General features: G+C 47.1%; 1 protein-coding gene across 2 annotated transcripts in view; it reads left to right on the top strand.

The window, feature by feature from the left end:
• Nucleotides 1-11,008, top strand: part of CLRN1 (clarin 1) — a 34,871-nt gene extending 23,863 nt beyond the window's left edge. Inside the window, exons 3-5 of one of the 2 annotated variants that reach the window (XM_028103039.1) lie at nucleotides 5,649-5,664; nucleotides 7,397-7,419; nucleotides 10,743-11,008. In XM_028103039.1, coding sequence (XP_027958840.1) covers nucleotides 5,649-5,664; nucleotides 7,397-7,419; nucleotides 10,743-11,008 — 305 coding nt within the window. The remainder of the gene's footprint in view (nucleotides 1-5,648; nucleotides 5,665-7,396; nucleotides 7,420-10,742) is intronic. The other variant, XM_028103040.1, reaches the window with a different exon arrangement.
• Nucleotides 11,009-19,097: the final 8,089 nt, after the last annotated feature.

Here is a 19,097-nt window from a genome sequence, read left to right on the forward strand (position 1 = left end):
GTAGATTGAAAATCCTTATTAGTCTGTTTCCTTCCCCGCTGACATTGCCCTTTGGCTGCCCCTGGGCCCCAGGCCCTTGTGTGTCTGGCCACTGCTCCCTTCCCCTAGCACAAATCAATGCCAGCCATAAGTTTGCTAAGCTCCCTCTCTAGAAAACAGAGCCTTGGGTCAACAGGGGCTTCCTCAGCTCGCAGCGAGATACAGCCTTCACCCATTCAGCCTTGAGCACACTTCTTCAAGTCTTACCTCATCCACATCTTGCCAATCAAATAATTCACTTCACCAAAGCAGTTCTCTGTCTAGTGGGAGTTCTGTCTCTCACAAGCAGATAACACAGTTTCCAATCGTGCAGAAATGGTGACCCTGGGAGGGCAGAGTCTAAGTCTTTCTCATCTTTGTATCTCCAGCATGAGCATCCGGCATGAGGCTCTGCATGCAGTGAGCAATTCAAGACGTGTTTGCAGACTTGAGAAGGCAAACCCGGAAGGAGATGTTCGCTTGGGCACTCAGTACAGTTTAGAGAAATCAGAATTCCAGTGGGATGGGATGAGCAGAGCGGGCCCATGGAGGCGGCAGGACCAGACCCAGAGAGGGGTGGAATGAAAGCTGGGAAGGAAGGCTGAGGGCTTCAAGATTAGGGCAGAGGGGTTAGCACACAGGTACAGGGTGCGGACAGACGTACTGAGACAGTGATTCAATGTCCTGGGTAGGTCCAGGTGAGAAGTGGGTATTGGCATTACCTCCCCGCCCCCGCAACATACCAAGCCAAACCGGTAGACCTGGGCGGCATACTATTTTAGTGAAGGCCATTAAAGCAATCAGAGGCCAGCCAGAAAACAGAATACACACTATTTTGACCAGGGGAATATAAGGTCCAGCAGTGGTTCTTAAAGTGGGGTCCCCCAGACCAGCAGCATTTGCCTCACCGGGGAACTTGACAGAAAAGCAAATTCTCCGGCCCCACCCCAGACCCGATACTGCCTCAGAAACTCGGGTAAGGGAGGCGGGGGGCAGCCATGTGTTCAACAAGCCTTTTAGGTGATTCCAGTGCAAGCTCAGGTTCGAGGACCGGGGCTGTCAGGAACTGATGAAACAGGTGTTAAGGACTGGCAACGCGAAATGGAGACCCTAGGCTGACTCAGAGATGATAATCTCAGAAAGCAGCTACCATTCCCAGGGCTGGAGGCACTAGCACCGACACGCTTGAGAGAGGCCAGGGCGCTGGGTGTCAGACCTTTGAGGAGATGACATTGTGTCGTGACATCAGCGGCAGCTGGGAGGAGGGGAAGGAAGGGCTTGGGAAGCCCCCCAGCGCTGTATCCCTCTGGTCCTTCCCCCACCGCCGCCGCCCCCAGGGCTGTGTATTGACAACAGAACAGGAAGCAGCCGACAAGGCAGAACTAGAGTCGGGGTAGTGTTGACCCAACATCACAAAGCAGAGGAAAAAAGCACTGGTTCGAAGCCGGGATACAAGAGCTTATTAACTGGTACAACCATCTCGCGCTCCAGCTTCTGAATGAAATTCAGAAGAGCAGCCCATTTGGAAGACAAATTATTTGACAGTTCTAACGGACGACCGAAATACCGGTATTTGAAAAGCAAGATGACTCAGAGAATGCAGAGTTTAATCCAAGTCCCAGATCTTATCTCAGCCCTTGGCCAGGTCTAATGCAAAGAAAACCTGAGCACAGAAATATATGCAGGAACACACAGACCCTGTGCTTACATTATATCTTATTTATCTTTGAACTTCTTGCAAAAGCAGGTCCTCAATAAAGGTTTGTGGATGAGGAAGGAAGAGAAGGGTCGGAAAAGAAGCCAGCTCCAGATCCATCTTGCAGAAGAAAAAGGCATAGTATTTGTAGCTTATCTGCTTTTTTAAGCCCCAAATCCTTATTTTTTAAAGACCAAAAATTTCAGTAACTTTTAAAAAACTGTGCACGAGAACAAAACATGTTTAAGGGTCAACTGGACTGATGGTTGGTGAACTTTGGGGGTAAGCAGATCACTCCTGAATCACAGACTACCTCCTTCTGGTTCAGTCGACATACAGTAACCAGAAGGCCCTGGCATTTTGGAAATGTTTATCTGAAGTTGTAAAATTCACGGAGATCCCAGCTCTACACCCTAATTGTGGACGGATGAGGATTTACAGCCTTATCACAAGCACCGTAACTCTGAGCCAGTAGATCCACACACAAAGAAGGGAGGGCCTGTATTAGGAAGTCCTTTTGTTCCCGCGTGAATCACACTCCACTGGAGACCCCCTTACTGGCCCATGGGGGAGCAGCTCTCTTTCACTGAGACTCCTCCCCTGTTTCTCTGCCCAGGTGGCCTTCCTCACAGTCCGCAGGGAAAACTCCTTCCTCCTTAGACCTCCTTTCTCTTCTTCTCTCACTCACCCTTGGGTTCCCCAAGATTCCCCCTTTCCTTGTGCAGCTATCATTCAGGTCTACTGTCCAACCCCTTGCTGGATGGGGGCCCAAGGCTTGGCATCCGGAGGCATGAAGATGGGGGAGAAGGAAAGGGAAGAGGTCTTCCTTCCACACGGCCGGAGTCACAGTGCTCTGAGCATCCCCTTCTGTGTTCCAATGTGCATGCCAGACCCTGGAGGCAAAGAAGGAAAGGTAATAGACCTGCGGATGAGGCCACTAAAGGTTTCATCGCCACAGTGGGCTCATGCTATGGCCTGATAACATGTTGCCCTCCTGGACCAGATGTTGCTGCCACTTCTCACGGCTTCCAGTTTGGTCCATCACATTCCTCAGCCTTCTTTGTGCTGCATTTCTTGTCCAATGTCAATGTTCACAAGACCCACGCAACTCAGTCCATTTGCTCTTTCTCATCTTGCCAATTATAAACTAGATTTGAGGAATTTTTCCCCAAGTTAGGATTTTGGTAATACCTTAATGGTCCCCCTTAGTTCATTTTGGGCAGTGATTCTCTTTCTGGACTACACACTAGGATCCCTTGAAGAACTTTCTAAAAAACTTTCTAAAAATACACCAGGCCCCATGCTACACTAATTAAATTGGAGTCTCTCAGGGTGGAGTCTGGGTACGGGTGTTTTTTTAAGCTCTCTCGGTAATTCTAATGTGTGACCAGTGCTGAGAGCTGTTGACTGAGGTGAATATATTTCCCTTATTCAACAAACCCTGACTGAGAGGCCACTGTGTGCCCGCCATTACAATAGGCACTGGTGCTAGATACCACAACCAGTCAGGCGCACAGTCCTGCCTTCATGGAATCTACAGTCTGGTGGGAGAGTCAAACAAAGGCATACATAATAATGAAAGATGACAATCATTTCAATAAGGTGATAAACGTGCTGTTAGAATAGAGAATGAAGGGAAAGGGGGGATGGGGCTTTGATGCGGTGGTCAGTAAGTAGTTCCAAAGAAACAAAGGAGTTGAGGACCCCCAGAGACTTTCCAAGGAGAGGAGAAAGCACATGTGAACATTCTAGGGAAAGAGGTCGGCCCACCGTAGGAACGGAAAGAAGGCCCCTGTGCCTTGGAGCAGGTAATGAGGGAGAAATGGCAAAAAAAAAAAAAAAAAAAAAAAAAAAATCATTAGCAAGACCTGTTGATGCCAGTTAATGTCATACCCCACGGTAAATCTTTTAGAATTGATTCTAATTGCATTGAGAAGCTTGCGAAAGATTTTTAAGAAGATGTCGGAGAGCTGATTTACCTTTAAAGAAATGTCTGGGGAAAAGACTAGGCTATTGCCTTGGACATGGAGAGAGATGAATGGATTCTAAAAATATTTTGAGAGTAAATCCAAAACCTTTTGCAGGTGGCTTAAGCAAGTAGACAGTGGTGGCAATAACCAAGGGGAAGAACAGACTTAGAGTTTTGGGCAAGAAAGAGCTAGAAGGAGGAGCTTAGCACTAGAAATCAATGTTCTTTTCATGCTATGTCAAGTTTAAGACCCTAGGAGGTATCTGAGTAGAGATAGCAAGTAGCCAGTGGGATATATGAGTCTGGAGCTCAGAGAAGAGGTCTAGACAAAAGACATAAATTTAGGAGTTGTCAGGATACAGATATTATTTAAAGCAATAGAAATGGATGAGATCATCTAGAGAGAGACTGTGGATAGAGAAAAATTGGCTTGGGACCAATCCCTGAAAAACACCGTCAGTTCATTTTTGGGTTGAGGAGGAAGGAGGGCCCAGCAAAGACACTGACTAGGTGTGTCCAGAGAGGAGGAAGGAAAACCAAGAGGCCATGTTGTTCCTGAGGCTCTAAGACGGGGATGTTTCAAGAGTATGGCTGAATGGTGAGCATTTCGAAAGCATAAATGAGAGAGGAAATGGGAGGGGAAGGCAGAATGGGGCAAACAGGGTGGAAAACACTTCCCTCAAGGTTTATAATACAGCAGGAGAGAGAGAGATGTATACAAACTAAGAAAGTAAAGAAAGAGAGGGCCCCAGAGAAGAAGCAGCTGAGCATAGAAGCAACTGGATCTATAGTTTCACAATGGCGCATGGATATATGAGTCTGCCTTTCTATATTCCATTCTAGAAGTTTCCCAGTTGATGGTGGAGTCCCAGATTTGCAAGGAAAAGAGAGAAGGCTAGGTAGAAGACTTGCCGTGGATCAATCACAGAACATCCTAGATAGTTCAGTGAATACTCTCTGAAAATGATATGAAACGTATTGACTCGGGCCTCTTAGAGGTGATGAAAACCTCCAAAATACAGACTTATCACAAATTGTATTTATTGTGTCTTCTCCTAAACAGAGGATCGTGTTATGAGTTATACCTAGCAAGGCAAACAAACACAATGACTGACTTCTTTTAAAAGGGGGATGTTCCTGGGGAGCCTGGGTGGTGCAGTCATTTAAGCATCTGACTCTTGATTTCGGCTCAGGTCATGATCTCAGCATCCTGGGATGGAGCCCTGCATCGGGCTCTGTGCTCAGCCAGAGTCTGCTTAAGATTCTCTCTCCCTCTCCCTCTGCTCCTCCCCCTGCTTTCTCTCTCTCTCTCTCTCTCTCAAATAAATAAATAAATCTTTAAAAAAATAAATAAATAAGAGGGGGATGTTCCTAATACGGGCCTAATTAATTATGATCATTACAACTGTGGCACAGAACATAAATAAACACAGTCACACATGAAACACATAGACAGGAAAATAAAGAGCAAGACCAAAATAGAAGGAGGCTTACATTATACATCAGGTTTAATACTCCTAATATCCCGGCCTCTGTACCATGTCTAGGATAGATTACTCTGCAACTGGTGGTCATAGGCTATCTGGGTCTTGTTTCCACTTCCGTCCCTACGGAGGAGCTGCTACCCAAAGTCCAAGAAGCAGATACAGGTCCAGGCATCAGCGTCACCAGACCTGAGGAAGGACAGGCTTGGTGGTAGAAAAAGTCAGCAAGGAAAACATCCTACGAGTTTCTCGGCATGGACTCTAGAAAGGAGGCCCCAGAAGGAGAGAAGTAATACTAGCCAGCCCACGATGGCAAAGGACCAGGGCTCCTGTTCTGAGGCGGAGGTGGCAGCAGGGTGGGCAGAGGATGGTGCTCCAGGTTACTCACGTTGAGGGGGCCAGAAAAGAACGTCTAACTCCCCGTGCCCCATACCTGGCCCTGACCCTGGGCCAGGAGATGCTCGATCTTGTCCCATCACAGTGGCAAACAGACTCCCGTCTGATTCAAAACGAGCACATGTGTCTTCCTTTCTGTCTGATCTAGAGGCAAAGCCCAAGTCCTTGCTAGGACCTCCAAAGCACCACCTGATGTGCCCACCCCATCACCACCCATGCCCACAGCTCACCTCTTACCCCTCTCTGCCTGGCTCTCTGCCTCTCTCTCAGCCCAGACCACCACTCGGCAGTCCCGAAGATGAAGAGCAAAAGCTGCGCCCAGCTGGTGGTGTTCCTTCATCCACACCTACTCTTCGGAAACGCGTGACCAAATCGCTCCTCTTCATGACCTCAAAATCTACTCTTAGATATTAACTTGCTTTGCTTGTCCCTCCGCCCCTCTTCTAGATGGCAGCCAATGGTCTCCATACCATACTGGAGCCAGAACTGCTCTCAATTGCGGACGAAATTATTGCTGGAGACCTCCCCTATGCTAAGCTGGCTCTCTACAGAGATTGCACGATTTCACAGAAAATTAGTACCTACACCTGCAAAGCCGTGGCTTTCCCACCCCCATTTATCATCTTTCAAGACTCCTTAAAGAAGGAAATTATCAATTTATCATTCTGTAGAGGAAATGGAATGCCTCTAATATTTGTCATCTATAAGAGAGTTTAAAGATGACGTGCTAGCTTTCTGGAAATGTTGGCCATTGCTTTAAATGAAATTGAAATTCTAATTTATTATTTCCCCAAAATACAATCTTAGTGATAATAGGAGAATGTATCCGAGCTATTTTTTCACCCTTGAGGACACATTTTTGCTGAAACCCCTGGTCCCCCGGACTCCCACGGATCCTGGCAGGGTGTTCCCAGCCCTGAAGGCATAGTCGCCTTCAGGGTCAGCCAGGGATGAAGAAGCAGCTTTCTTGTTGGCTGTGACCTTTGTTCCCTATATTGTAAGGGCTGGAGGAGAGAGGCATCCAATTCTGCAGCCCCAGACAGCCGCCAGAGGACGGTCATGAGTGTGCAGTGGCTAGCACATTACAAATGTTTGTTAATTGACTGGTAATTCATTGTGTGACAGCCGTATAACTCAGCTATCCTTTTCAGTTAGGGATTAACTCAGTAATCAGTCATTAAAGGGGGGAAAATATTACAGTACCAGCCAGATGGCAGGGCAATCAAACACATAAAGGAAAATGGCTGGTCTTTCAGTAAGATGCAAGGCAGCAAAACCTGGGTCCTGCATCTGGTTTTGTTCCAAGTTCTAGCTGGAGCAAGTCTTGGCAGGCTCTCCTACATCTAATGTACTCTAACCTTTCTTATGAGCAGGAGCAGTGTTGGTCAGACAAACAGGTGAGGCATCTGTCCCGGGGGCCCCCGCTGAGTTTGGACTCCTGGTATGCCTGGATCCCTGGGAAAAGGAAGAAGGAAGCATGCAGGCCTGATCCTAACATTTGTGAGGCCTTGAGCAAGGGTGTTAATGACAGCCCACCGACCCCATGTCCAAACATTTAAAAGTTAAAAGCTAATAAGCTGTTCAGTGAGATATGTTTTATCCTTCTGCCTTGACAAACATCTCTCCATAAGGACCTGGAAGGCCAGATTCACATTTAGAATTCTGGACCCAAATGTGGTGGTGGAGGCCAGGAGGCCCCTGTCTTTCCACCTCCCTCCCCTCGCTTGGTTCCACCCGCACTGTAATGGTATGCACGTGTGGACGTTCCCCGGAGTACCCAAGCTCTGACCACGCCCTCGAAATAGCTGTTCCTTGGCCATCCTCAGGCTTCAGGGCTCTGCAGCACCAGCCGAAAAGTCTGCCCTTGGGAGGACTGACCCAAGGAAGAGTAGATGTCCATGCAGTCCTGGAAATGCGCTCAGAGCTGTTTGGGGAGAGAATTCCCAGGTCCCGGGAGTCTGGTCTAGAGTGTGGGTCAGGAATGGGCTCATCCCATTGACTTCAAGGATTCCTCTCCTTGTGGGAAGGGGTCTTTCTAGGAGAGAGAGAGCAGCACCCTCCAAATGTGGGAGCCATAGCAGGAGCCCCCTTGCTGGGGACTAAAGGACATTTCAGAAAAGTGCCAAGCCCTACTTGTACCATCACCCCCATCCCTTACACACCTCTCTCCATGTGCCTAGTAGCCAGGCCACAAAGAGAAGATGCACTTCGTATGTATCTTTTGGTCTGAAAGTCGTAGTTATCCTTGGTCCCACATATCATTGGTCCCACATGTCTTTTAGAGCCGTGGACAGAGGGAGGCAAAGATAGTCTAATGTCACAGTGAGTCGTTTCCCTGGGTGTCTCTTCATAGTCATGAGGGTGGCAGAAACTCAAGCTAGGTCGCTATGCTCCGTCTCTGAAATGACAAGGGTGACCTCATGGTCAACTCCAGAATCCAGAGCAGAATCCCAGACCATCCTCTCAACTACTGGACCGTGCACTCTGTTTTGGGAGCTTGCATGCTTGGATGATTAGCTGTGGAGACAGGCTGTGAGTCTGAAGATAGTCCAAGCAACCTTTACTTTAAGAATTTGAAATACAGTCTCACTATGATGCTGTCTCCTTCACAAAGTAGTACCTTTAAAATATTTAACAACATGAAAAGGAACCCGAGCTTGAATTTTTCTTTCAAGCAGGAAGGCAATACAGTGTTTCGCTTCTGTCTGAAATTCACCATCTCCTAGACAAAGAAGGCTCTTCTGGTAAAAGCAATGGCATTTGCTCCACAATTTTCAAATAAAAGATAAAGAGAAAACAGCATTGCAGCCTTTTTGTTGGATCTAACAAAAGAAAGGAATAGTACGGTTTTGCCAGGGGAGAGCCCTGGTTTGAAGTTCAGAACACAAAAATAGGCTGACTAAATTTTACAAAGGAATATTCTCAACTACTGCTCTAAGGCTGGCGAGAAGTGAAGTTTCAAGAAGACGAGATCATTGGATTATTGGGGGGTTATATTAGGAGGATGATCAAGCTGGTGGGTCAGTCCTATGCAAAATTCTAAGATAGAAGACGTGTGATTTCTCCTTCCCTGCCCACCCCACCCCTCACCCCTTACCCTCACACAATCCATTCTCTCCCTCTATCCCAGCCCAAACCTGGCCTTTGGGAAAAGAATGGGGCCACCATTTGCATTACGGCTCTTCATGTCCAGACCACTCTCCCCACACAGTCCAGGCTCCCTTTGCTCGGCTGATTTTTCCTACAGCTACTTCCAAAGAACCTTCCATGATGCTGCCCACCCTCTCAGTAACAGCCACCTGTACCCCCCTAGCTGTTACACTCACTGCGACTGGTTTATAATTGTTGTACCCTGTCCAATTATACTCTCTGTTAGAGGAGAAACCACATGCATTTCCTTTAACGTTTATATCTCCACCACTGTCCCGGTGCTCGGCACATGACAAGTCAAATTGAATAAATGAATGAGTGAATTAATAAATGGGAACTTAAGCCACTATGTTGCTGTTCCCAGGGTGTTGAATTAACTGTAATTGAAGAGCAAAAAGCACTTACCCCTCCTAAAGGAGTTGTAAACCTAATGGGAGAGGATTTGGAGAAATAAGGCACTGTGATGCATTCTTTTGGATGGCCTATCTGATATAGTCAGGTTTTTTTGGTGTGCAGAGGGGCGGGGTAAGGGATTCTGGCAAGGACTTCCAAGATGAAAGGAATACATTAAATTCATATTCATAGGAAGAGCTACCAATTAGTAAGCATTTATATGTGTCAATTCTCAATGACAAATGTTAATCAGGCATCATCTTTATTATCCACATTTTATAGATGAGAAAATTGAGACTTGGAGATTAAAATTGCCTAGTCTCAGAGAGTAAGTGGAAGAATCAGGGTCTGAATCCAAATCGGTTTGACCTAAGTCAGAAGACCACCTCAGCAAGTCTCCTATTAACCGGAACCCCAATGGCTTGGGATGCAACACTAGAGGAAGAAGTCCCTGGCATCCTGGCTATCCACTGTGCTCCCGATCTTCCTGCCTGCTTCTGCCCGCTGTGCCATCCACCCATCTGGGGATCTCCCATTCTCCATCCTCAGTGGGAGAGGGCCTATCAGAATTCCTAGGCACCACTCAGTGTGGAGTGCCCCTGTCCTGCAGAGAGCTCACCCCAGACCTCAGCTGCACCAGTTAAGTAAGATGAGATTAGGCTACCAATGAGTGGTAAATGAGGGGAAAATAATAATAGTGGACTAAACAAGATAGAGATTTATTTTTCTTTCCCATAAAAACCTAGAGTTTAAAATCCAGGGTTGGTCTGGTAGCTCCAGGTATCTGGGATCCAGACTCCTCCTTTCTTGTTTTTCCACAGTACATGGCTTGCATTTCTGAGGCCACCTGCTCCAAAATGTCTGCTGGAGCTCCAGCCATTGCATCCACATTTCAACTACAGGAAGGAGGAAGGGGGAAAAGAAAGGGCAGTCCTCTGATACATGCAGACTGCAAGGAAACGTTCCTGCCCCTACGTAGATCCCACCCCTCCTCAACCAAACAATGTAGCCTTTATTCAAGGCAGCCACATACCCAAGTAAAAATCCTGCGTTCTGTTAGAAACACAGAGCACAAATAACTGTTTGCCTCAACACCTTATCTATGGCTCCTTTTGCCCAGGGTCTCCTGTGGGCAGCTGTGGCCGGGTGGGAGCTGGAGGAGAGGGCAAGGCAAGTAGCCCTTCTGAAGGAAGCCCTAGGCCCTTTCACGAGGGGCCTGTATGACTGACATTTTTCCTATATGGCCTGTGAAGTATAGAGAAATTTGTTCTCTTAAAGCCACATCATAGTCGTGGCTGCCTTGTAGCCTCATTCCACCATTGTGCTCTTAAGGTGCCCAGCCATCCAGCCTTCTCAACAGGCAGAGAGGAACATCTCCCAATCTTGGTGAGATCCGCCAGATTCTACCCTCCCTACCCCCACCAAGTCGTCTTCACTCAGAGACATAGCCCAGGCCCTTCCACCCATCAGCTGGAGAATCAGGCTCATGATTACCAATTTGAAATTATATATTTTTTGCCGAAGAATGCAAATGAGGATGATGGTAAAGGCTTTCTTTGGTTTGCTGACCCTCTTCCCCGCCCCTTACAATCAGGAAATATTTGTGCCAACACGTTGTTTGTTCCTTCTGTTGCAGGCTCCTGTGGCTGTCTTGTCATGATACTGTTTGCCTCTGAAGTGAAAATCCACCACCTCTCAGAAAAAATTGCCAATTATAAAGAAGGGACTTATGCCTACAAAACGCAAAGTGAAAAATACACCACTTCGTTCTGGGTTGTTTTCATTTGCTTTTTTGTTCACTTTTTGAATGGGCTCCTAATACGACTTACTGGATTTCAGTTTCCTTTTGCAAAATCTAAAGACACAGAGACAACTAATGTAGCTGCAGATCTAATGTACTGAAAACAAATACTTCTGTAATCTTCCAAGTAAGGGAGCAGACTTGCTTTGGTCACTTGGAAATGGTTAATTTTGTCTATCCTTTTAGATGAACAAATTAAAGCACCCAAACCCTCCGTGGCAATGTTTACAAATGATGTACTAAGGGTACAGGCTGGAAAGGAAGGAGAGCAGAAGGAAGGTTTTGGAAGGTTGTTTTACGTGGTGGGAACTGGGTTCTTTTTTTTTTTAAGATTTTATTTATTTATTTATTTATTTATTTGCGAGAGAAAGAGAGAGTGTGTGTAAGCACCTGCACTCGAGTGCGGGGGGGTGGGGGGCAGAGGGAGAAAGAATCCCAAACAGAGTGAAGAACCCTAGGAGGTGGGGAGGGGTTCAATCTCAGGACCCTGAGATCAGAACCTGAGCTGGTGGTGCTCAACCGACTGAGCCACCCAGGAGCTCCTGGGAACTGGGTTTTTAAGGCAGTTGACTAGAATGGACAAATTGTTCCACTATCTGCATTTCAAGTGTAAAATGCCTGCTCCATCGGGGAGGAATCAAAAGGCATGAGGAATATATTTTTATACAAACAAATACTATTTCTGATATATCTACACATTGGTTGCCAGAGATACCAAGAAACAGAGCTGGAATCACTTTCCTAAAATGATAGTGCATTAAATGAGCATTGATAAAAAGTACCAACATACTTTTCTTAAGTTTGTTTAAAGCACAGTCTTTTTTTTTTTTTAAGATTTTATTTATTTATTTGACAGAGAGAGACACAGCGAGAGAAGGAACACAAGCAGGGGGAGTGGGAGAGGGAGAAGCAGGCTTCCCGCTGAGCAGGGAGCCTGATGCGGGGCTCGATCCCAGGACACTGGGATCATGACCCAAGCCGAAAGCAGATGCTTAACGACTGAGCCACCCAGGCGCCCTAAAGCATAGTCTTATTATCCATTCCTGTTGGTCAAAATTTGCAAACCTCTAAAAGGAATAAAAAGGAAACGCAGTACTTTCAACAGACATAATTGCCGGGACCACTGAGGAATCATGAAAAATGATTCTTCCTAGTAAACTTAATGCAAAATGACTCACTGGGGCTGTTGGTTCTAACTTTAGTGTCTTTAAGCACTAATTCCCAATTACGAAAATTACATTACATTCTGGGGTTATGATGGTATCATTGCATCTTGGTTTTTGGTCTGGCTGTCACAAAGCATAACCCAAGTCCATTTTCTTTGTCCTGAATTATCCATGAAATTTATCTGCAGCTGACCAAAGACCACAACTGAGCCTGGAACGGACTCTTCTTCTATCCCCCACCTGCTACCCTCAAGAAAGCGCTCAGGAAGAAGCAAGGAGTGACAGAACACACCACCGGGCCTCTCACCACAGCCGCTGGGTACTTAGGCCCCATATGAGAGGTCCTGAAAGTGCTCATTTAAAAAAAAAAAAAAAACAAACTTTTTCCCTTTTGGAGAAATTTATAAGAAACAAATGACTCTTTGTGTCCCTGGTAAGTAACTTGCTCTGATGGTGATCTGTGGTCCACAGGCTGACATCAGAACACACCGGTAGTTTCCAGATGCCTGTCCCTACACCTTCATTCAGGAAATATACCTGGAGAATTTTTTTTAATATTTATTTATTTATTTTTAGTGGGGGAGGGGCAAAAGAAGAGGGAGAGACCGAATCTCAAGCAGACTTCGTACTCAGTGCAGAGCCCGATGCACGGCTCAATCTCACAACCCTGAGATCACGACCCGAGCCGAAACCAAGAGTCAGATGCATAACCGACTGAGCCACGCCCATAACTGGAGAATTTCTAGAAGACCACAAGTCAGTCTAGCGATGAAAGGGTTGTTTATTTTAGCACAGGCCAGGGGAGCCTGGCGCTGGAAGTCTTCATGCAACAGTTAAACACAGAAGCACTGGTAGCTGGGAGCGGGCAGGGAGGCATAAGGACCTTCCCTGCATGGGTAATTGGCCTGAGATCCCGAAGGCCAGGTCCCTGCATTCTCATCTGACCTCCCTCTCTTCTCAGAGGTTTGAAAACCTTCTAACACCAAGCTTTCTTCTTTAAGAAACAAGTCCCCAGTTCTCTATTCTGTAAAAGAGAAAACTCAGAGCAGCAGCTGAGACTCTTCAGGAGAACCAAATAGGCCAACTAACAATAGTCCCTGGACAGAAAGTAGAGGCCGGGCTGCTGATCCCTGCAAATTGTGCAACACACGCACGCCTGCGCATGCACACACACACACACAGGATACAATCCTGGCCCTCGGAAGGGCGCACTCACGCTGTCTCCCTCTCCTGGCTCAGAAGGAATGTGTGGTCGCCGTGGCCTGCGTAACCTTTAGAAGAGGGACCTGGACAGGACTTCTTTTGTGGCTCTGTGAGGATCAAAGGCGCCAGGGAATGACACTCATTATGCGGTGTGGGACCTCCCTCCCCAGGTGGCAGCCAGCAGTCTCCCATTTTCCCGGGGATGCGGGGCCCCCTGCTGGCTCCGGGGCAGCAAACGCATCTCGATGGCCGGCGGGGGCTCCTTTCCACGTGCGGGCAGTCGCCCTCAGCTCAGACAGTACCAGCGCTCATCACGCTGGGCGAAAGGATGTAAGGGGCTAGGAAAGCCATGCCAAGTCCTTCGGGGTACGCCCTGCGTTGAATGTGCGAGACAGTTCACTGCGGTGGGAGGAAGCTTCCAGACTAAGTGCAGACAGGGAGGGCTGCAAGGTGGAGGAGAGCGCCTCACCTCTGTCACTTTGTGGGCCGCCAGAGGTCTTTCGCTCTCTTGGTCCCATCTGCTCCTGCAGGGCACCTGCTCACAATCACTTTGCAAGCATCCAAGGCTGATCAGTCTGGCTGGGGGCTTACACATGACACAGTCTTAGGGCCGCTGCTCTCCCCTCCCTCTGCCCAGTTTTTGGGACAGGCTGGGTGGGCAGGAGCTGCCCCCTCCCAACCCTGGTGGGGGGAGACTGGATTTGCCCTGGCAGCAGTGCAGTGAGCCAGCTTTGAGGCAAGCATGACTTGCCATTAAGGGGGACATTGGTCCGGACCATTTACTGATGGAAACCTGAACAAGAGGCAAGGGAGACACTCTGGGGGCTGGAGAGCAGGGAGCTTTAACCTCTCTCTCAGTTGTCCTCAACCGCTCCCCTTCCCGTAAGATCCTGTACAGGTAAAAGTGTGGTTGTTATAGAAATGCTTCTTCAAGACCAGTCCCAAGCCATCTGCCCTGTTTTTCTAACTGTCTTGCTGTCCCTGATCCCTTCTGTTTAGATGTTTAGAGCCTCCACCGTCCAGGTGCGCAGTGTGTGATCTGGTGGCACCCCAGTTCTGAACCCCTTTCAACGTGGCAGTCATCCCTGGCTCAGGGCTGTTGGCTGGTTCGGCAGATAAGCCGCCTCCTCCAAGTGACAAGGGACAAAGTGAGGCAGGTCAGTTTAGAGAAACAGGCACCTGCTCCTTAAAACTAGAGAGAGAAAGACTGGGCAGGCACGGGGCCCTGGCTCCTGGGACGAAATTCCCCCTCAGGAAACACCCTGAGATAAAATGCTCCTAAAAATGCTACTGTAAATTTAATAAATTTATATTCTGATTTATAGACATTGTGACACCACCCCCACCCCCGAGATAACCAGATACACCTGCAGTGTCACACCCAGAGCTGGGACTCACTGGCCCTATTAGGAAAGTGTGAATGAGTCTGAGGGCTGCGTGGGGGATGACCCAGGTCAGAAATCTCCAGAGTGTTTCCTGCAGAGCCTAAAGGACAGTATCAAACAATGGTTGTCGAGACCCTGTGGGAATAGCTATGTTGTTGTGAAAACCCGCCAACAATTAAAAGGCAAGTGTCTTAAAGGATTATGTTTCTTTGCTAGAATCTTGATATGAGGGGTTTCAATCTGCTCTCAGAGTGAACAGAATGGTAGATGTGTCCTCCCCAGTGGACCATGAATCTAATTCTGGAGGAGACCTGGGGGCTCCCACTAGCCTCTGTCCCCTCTGTCCTCCAGTCGGCTTTGTAAGCAGGTGCTCGAAGAGCTGGCCTGGCCCCCTCAAGTGGTTTGAGCGCATGCCCTACAGAAACACGCAGTATCGGTGTGCACAGGCTGCTCCCCTCCCCCTCCCCGCACCTGCCTTCTCCTCGGGTTTGGATTTGCCGTGGACCGTACCTATGCAAAAAAGCATATTGTATCTAATTCACAGGCATGGATTCCAGGATGCCACAGCTCACCGATTTGCACTTAAATTGCCATCCTTCCATTTAGCCAAATATAACGAAGGATGGTGTGTGTTGCCCATCCCAGGCCAGAAACCCCAAGAGAAGCTGGTGCGTACCCTTCTTTCCTGCTATAGAGGGGCTCTCTTTGCCCCACTTCTCTGCTGTCACCCTTTCCCCCTGACTCTCTGTAGCAGACAAATGCTATGTGTTCTCCACCACAGTCTTCTTAGGCACACAGCCGAACCACATTTCCCAGATTCCTTTGCGGTTGGGGTCATGTAAGAGTGTCTGGACAGATGGGACACAGGCTGAAGTGACTCATGCCACTTGTCATCCTGGCACTGAAGAACATCCTCTACAACCTCCAGCTCTGTCCTTGCCTGGTACTGCAGCTTCGGGGCTCATGGGATCCAGATGGCGAGCCTACAAAGCAGAGGCAGGTTTCATGACCTGCACTGGAGTGTGACAGGAGTGCTAACTACACTTTCTGTAAAGCCACTGAGTTTGGGTGGTTTTTTTGTTGCTGCAGCTTAGCTTAACTTAGCCTGGCCAACAGGGCCCTCTTTCCTAGCAAAGCTCTTCTCATTTATGCCAATGAAACACTTGTCTAGGCCTCTTGAGCGGTAGCCTAAGGCCAGGTGCACCCTACACCACCACCACTGAGCTCTTGTGTGTGTCACTGTCCTTCAGGAAGCTGTGGCCAGGGGCCACATTACCCAACACCCACTGAAATAAAGACCCACTGAAATGAGTGACTCTTCTGCATAAATATCTAAAGAGGAAATGAACACTTTGCTTATGCTGTATTCTTCAGGATTCTTTCCTAATGACAATTAATAAACCCTTTTTCATCCATTCAAAACCATTTTATCTTGCATCTACAATGGATCTAGCTGTGCATAAGGCCCTGAGGATTGTGGGGAGGGAATGTAATAAGAATGAGAAAAAACATTTAAAAAATCTTTTGTTGAGAGCAGAGAAAAATATCCTTCAAGACTCTCCATCCTTATTTTCTTTTTAAGGCTTTAATTTATTATTAAAGACCGAGTTTTTAAGTTTGCCAGTAAAAAACCCAAACTAATCCAGTGACATTCCTTGACTACATTAATTACCAAAAAAATCAACAATTATCCTAGAGTTTCAATTTTCATAAAATGGTAAAGAACTGCCTACTTAATTAAAGAATGCCAAATAAAGTTCTTTAATGTGTCTGAAAGAGCGGGGAGGGTGGTTCCATCACCATGTGGTTTAGAGGTGTCACCTGGGTGGTGCTTAGTCAGGCAGCCATTTCCCCCCCCCCCAACACCACCAGCTCCCCTCTCTCTCCCTCCTGAGGGGTCAGGGTATTTGGAGGAGGGATATTCCACAGTTCTGGGTCAGACGAAGCCTCAGTGAAGTCTTGGGGCCCAGAATAGTGTCCCTCTTACAGGTCTGTTGGTGGGAGACCTGCTCCCTGCTGTCATCTTGGGCTTCACCTGGACAGCAATGAGGATGACAACTGCACAGGAACTCAGTTTTCCCAGTGTTCTCTGGCGCTGGAAGAAGATGTACTTGCTCCAGCACAGATTCTAGCTTTAATCTAGGAGTACCTCCATTTCCCCCCCATTGCTATTTCCTTTTTCAAATACATAAATATAAAATACATGTGTGCTCTATCAACTAATCCTCTCTTCTTTACATCAAAGGAGAGAAAATCTTCCTATTTTACTCAGTATCTTGATTGGGGAGCATTTAATACGAGAAACAAAAACCCACTTAAAACATCTTAAGCAAGGGGTGCCTGGGTGGCTCAGTCGTTAAGCATTCATAAGTCGTTATGCCTTCAGCTCAGGTCATGATCCCAGGGTCTTGGGATCAAGCCCCGCATCGGGCTCCTTGCTCCGCGGGGAAGCCTCCTTCTCCCTCTCCCACTCCCCCTGCTTGTGTTCCTTCTCTCGCTGTGTCTCTCTTTGTCAAATAAATAAATAAAATCTTAAAAGAAAAAATCTTAAGCAAGAAGCAAGAGAGTGAGAGCAAGAGTGCATGGGGTGGCAGGGGTGTGAGGGGAGAGAATGAGATTCAGAACTGTGCAGTCCAGCCCCTCAGGATCCACTCCCTTGAGCAGATGCCCACCTATGCTCACACAGCTGAAGTGAGGGAGGGATGAGTCTCAGCTGCTGGAAGAGCAGGGTATGGAGGGTGCGCATGAGCGTGTGTGTGTGTGTGTGTGTGTGTGTGTGTGTGTGTGTGTCAGGGGAGTTCTAGCAGAAGAGCTTGTGAGTTTGGCAGGTACCCCAAAATTACCCACCATGGTTGGTTATGTGATTCTGCATCCTACATATTAATCTTTACTCCTAGGAGTCTTTTCATCTAGTTTCTCGCTTTATGACTGACCATCAATCCTAACCCATTTCTCTGTTTTCTAAAATCAGAGAGAGACACATTGAGAGAAAGACATGGAGACATAGCTTAACTTTTTTCTGGGTATCTCATTCACAGATATCGCAGTTGGCGTAAGAGTACTTCCTTTAAAAAGCCCTTGATGATTTTTACTGACTAGGCAAAGCAGTTTCATTTCTAGATTTATTCATGCTACTCAAACATGACAGAATGTTTCCATCCTTCCTCTGGTCTTCCCTCACCTCACAGATGCCTATGGCCAAACCTACATGTACAGAAGGAGCTGGGTGAGCAAAATGGCCCGAGCTGAGATTGTTCTGATTATGTTTACAAACACACATTTCTCTGCAAGAAGCTAACGTCAAGCCTTCTTATCTCCCTCCTGTCTTGCTTCCAGCTATTCTGTGAATCACATTAAAGTTCTTTATCTCACGAAACACATGCGAGATCGATAGCCACACCTTTCCCGCATGTTTAATACCTGCTGAATAAAGCTGCAGGGACTGATTTACCATGGGCATCCTTGCCCCTAGCTATTGCCTGACTGACAAAGACCCAGCCATTCCATTCAAGGTGACAGCTCTCCTGGCCTCATCAGTGTGGCGTTTTGCTTGTTAAAGTAGTCCCATAGCTCAGCCACAGAGTAGCCTGTTTTTGGAAGATTCTTAGAGAAATGTTCTTCTGGTCTTAGTATTAGTATGCATTGTGCTTCTTCCAAAGAGCAGTGGTTATTTATTTGTTTCAATGGTATCCTCACCCACTGTAGGTTAGTCACTGAAAAGCCAAAAGCCACATCTGTGACTCACTTGTTGCTGTGTCTAGGATTTCAAGGATGCATGTTCTATCCTCATAACTAGCCTTTTTTCTGCTGGGTTTAGGGTTCCAATGCTTTTTAAATTGTCTAAAGTTATTTATTTATCTCTTCTACTTCCACTTTAATCTTGATGAATTGTACACTACTGTATAAGTTGCTTTAAGTTTTTTAGAACAAGGTGGCATATAAATTTTACAAATCTAAGACTGTTCATCATCCTAGGACTACAAGGCCATTAAGGAGAGATGTAAATAAAATATAACGCCATCCTAGGGGCGCCCGGGTGGCTCAGTCGGTTGAGCATCCAAACTCTTAATTTTGGCTCGGGTCTGAAGGTCATGAGATCAAGCCCCTCATCAGGCTCTGCCCTGGGTGTGGAGCCTGCTTGGGATTCTCTCTCTCCCTTTCCCTCTGCCCCTTCCCCCACCCACGTTCACATGTTTATGTGCATGCACTCTCTCCTTCTCTCTCCCTCAAAAAAAAATTTTATATATATATATATACATATATATATGTATATATGATCCCATCCTTAACATGCTTTCACTTTAAATCAATTCTGTGTTGTCCACTGCTGAATCCCTGGTCCCTAGAACAACAATCCCTGACCAGTATTAAACACTTGGTAAATATTTGTTGCATGACTATGGCCAATTTTCAACCCTCCTTTCTGTTCCAGAAAG

Source organism: Eumetopias jubatus, unplaced genomic scaffold (genome assembly GCF_037043125.1).
Source record: "Eumetopias jubatus isolate StellerSeaLion01/CBP00866 unplaced genomic scaffold, mEumJub1_p1.0 scaffold_1, whole genome shotgun sequence".
NCBI lineage: Eukaryota > Metazoa > Chordata > Mammalia > Carnivora > Otariidae > Eumetopias > Eumetopias jubatus.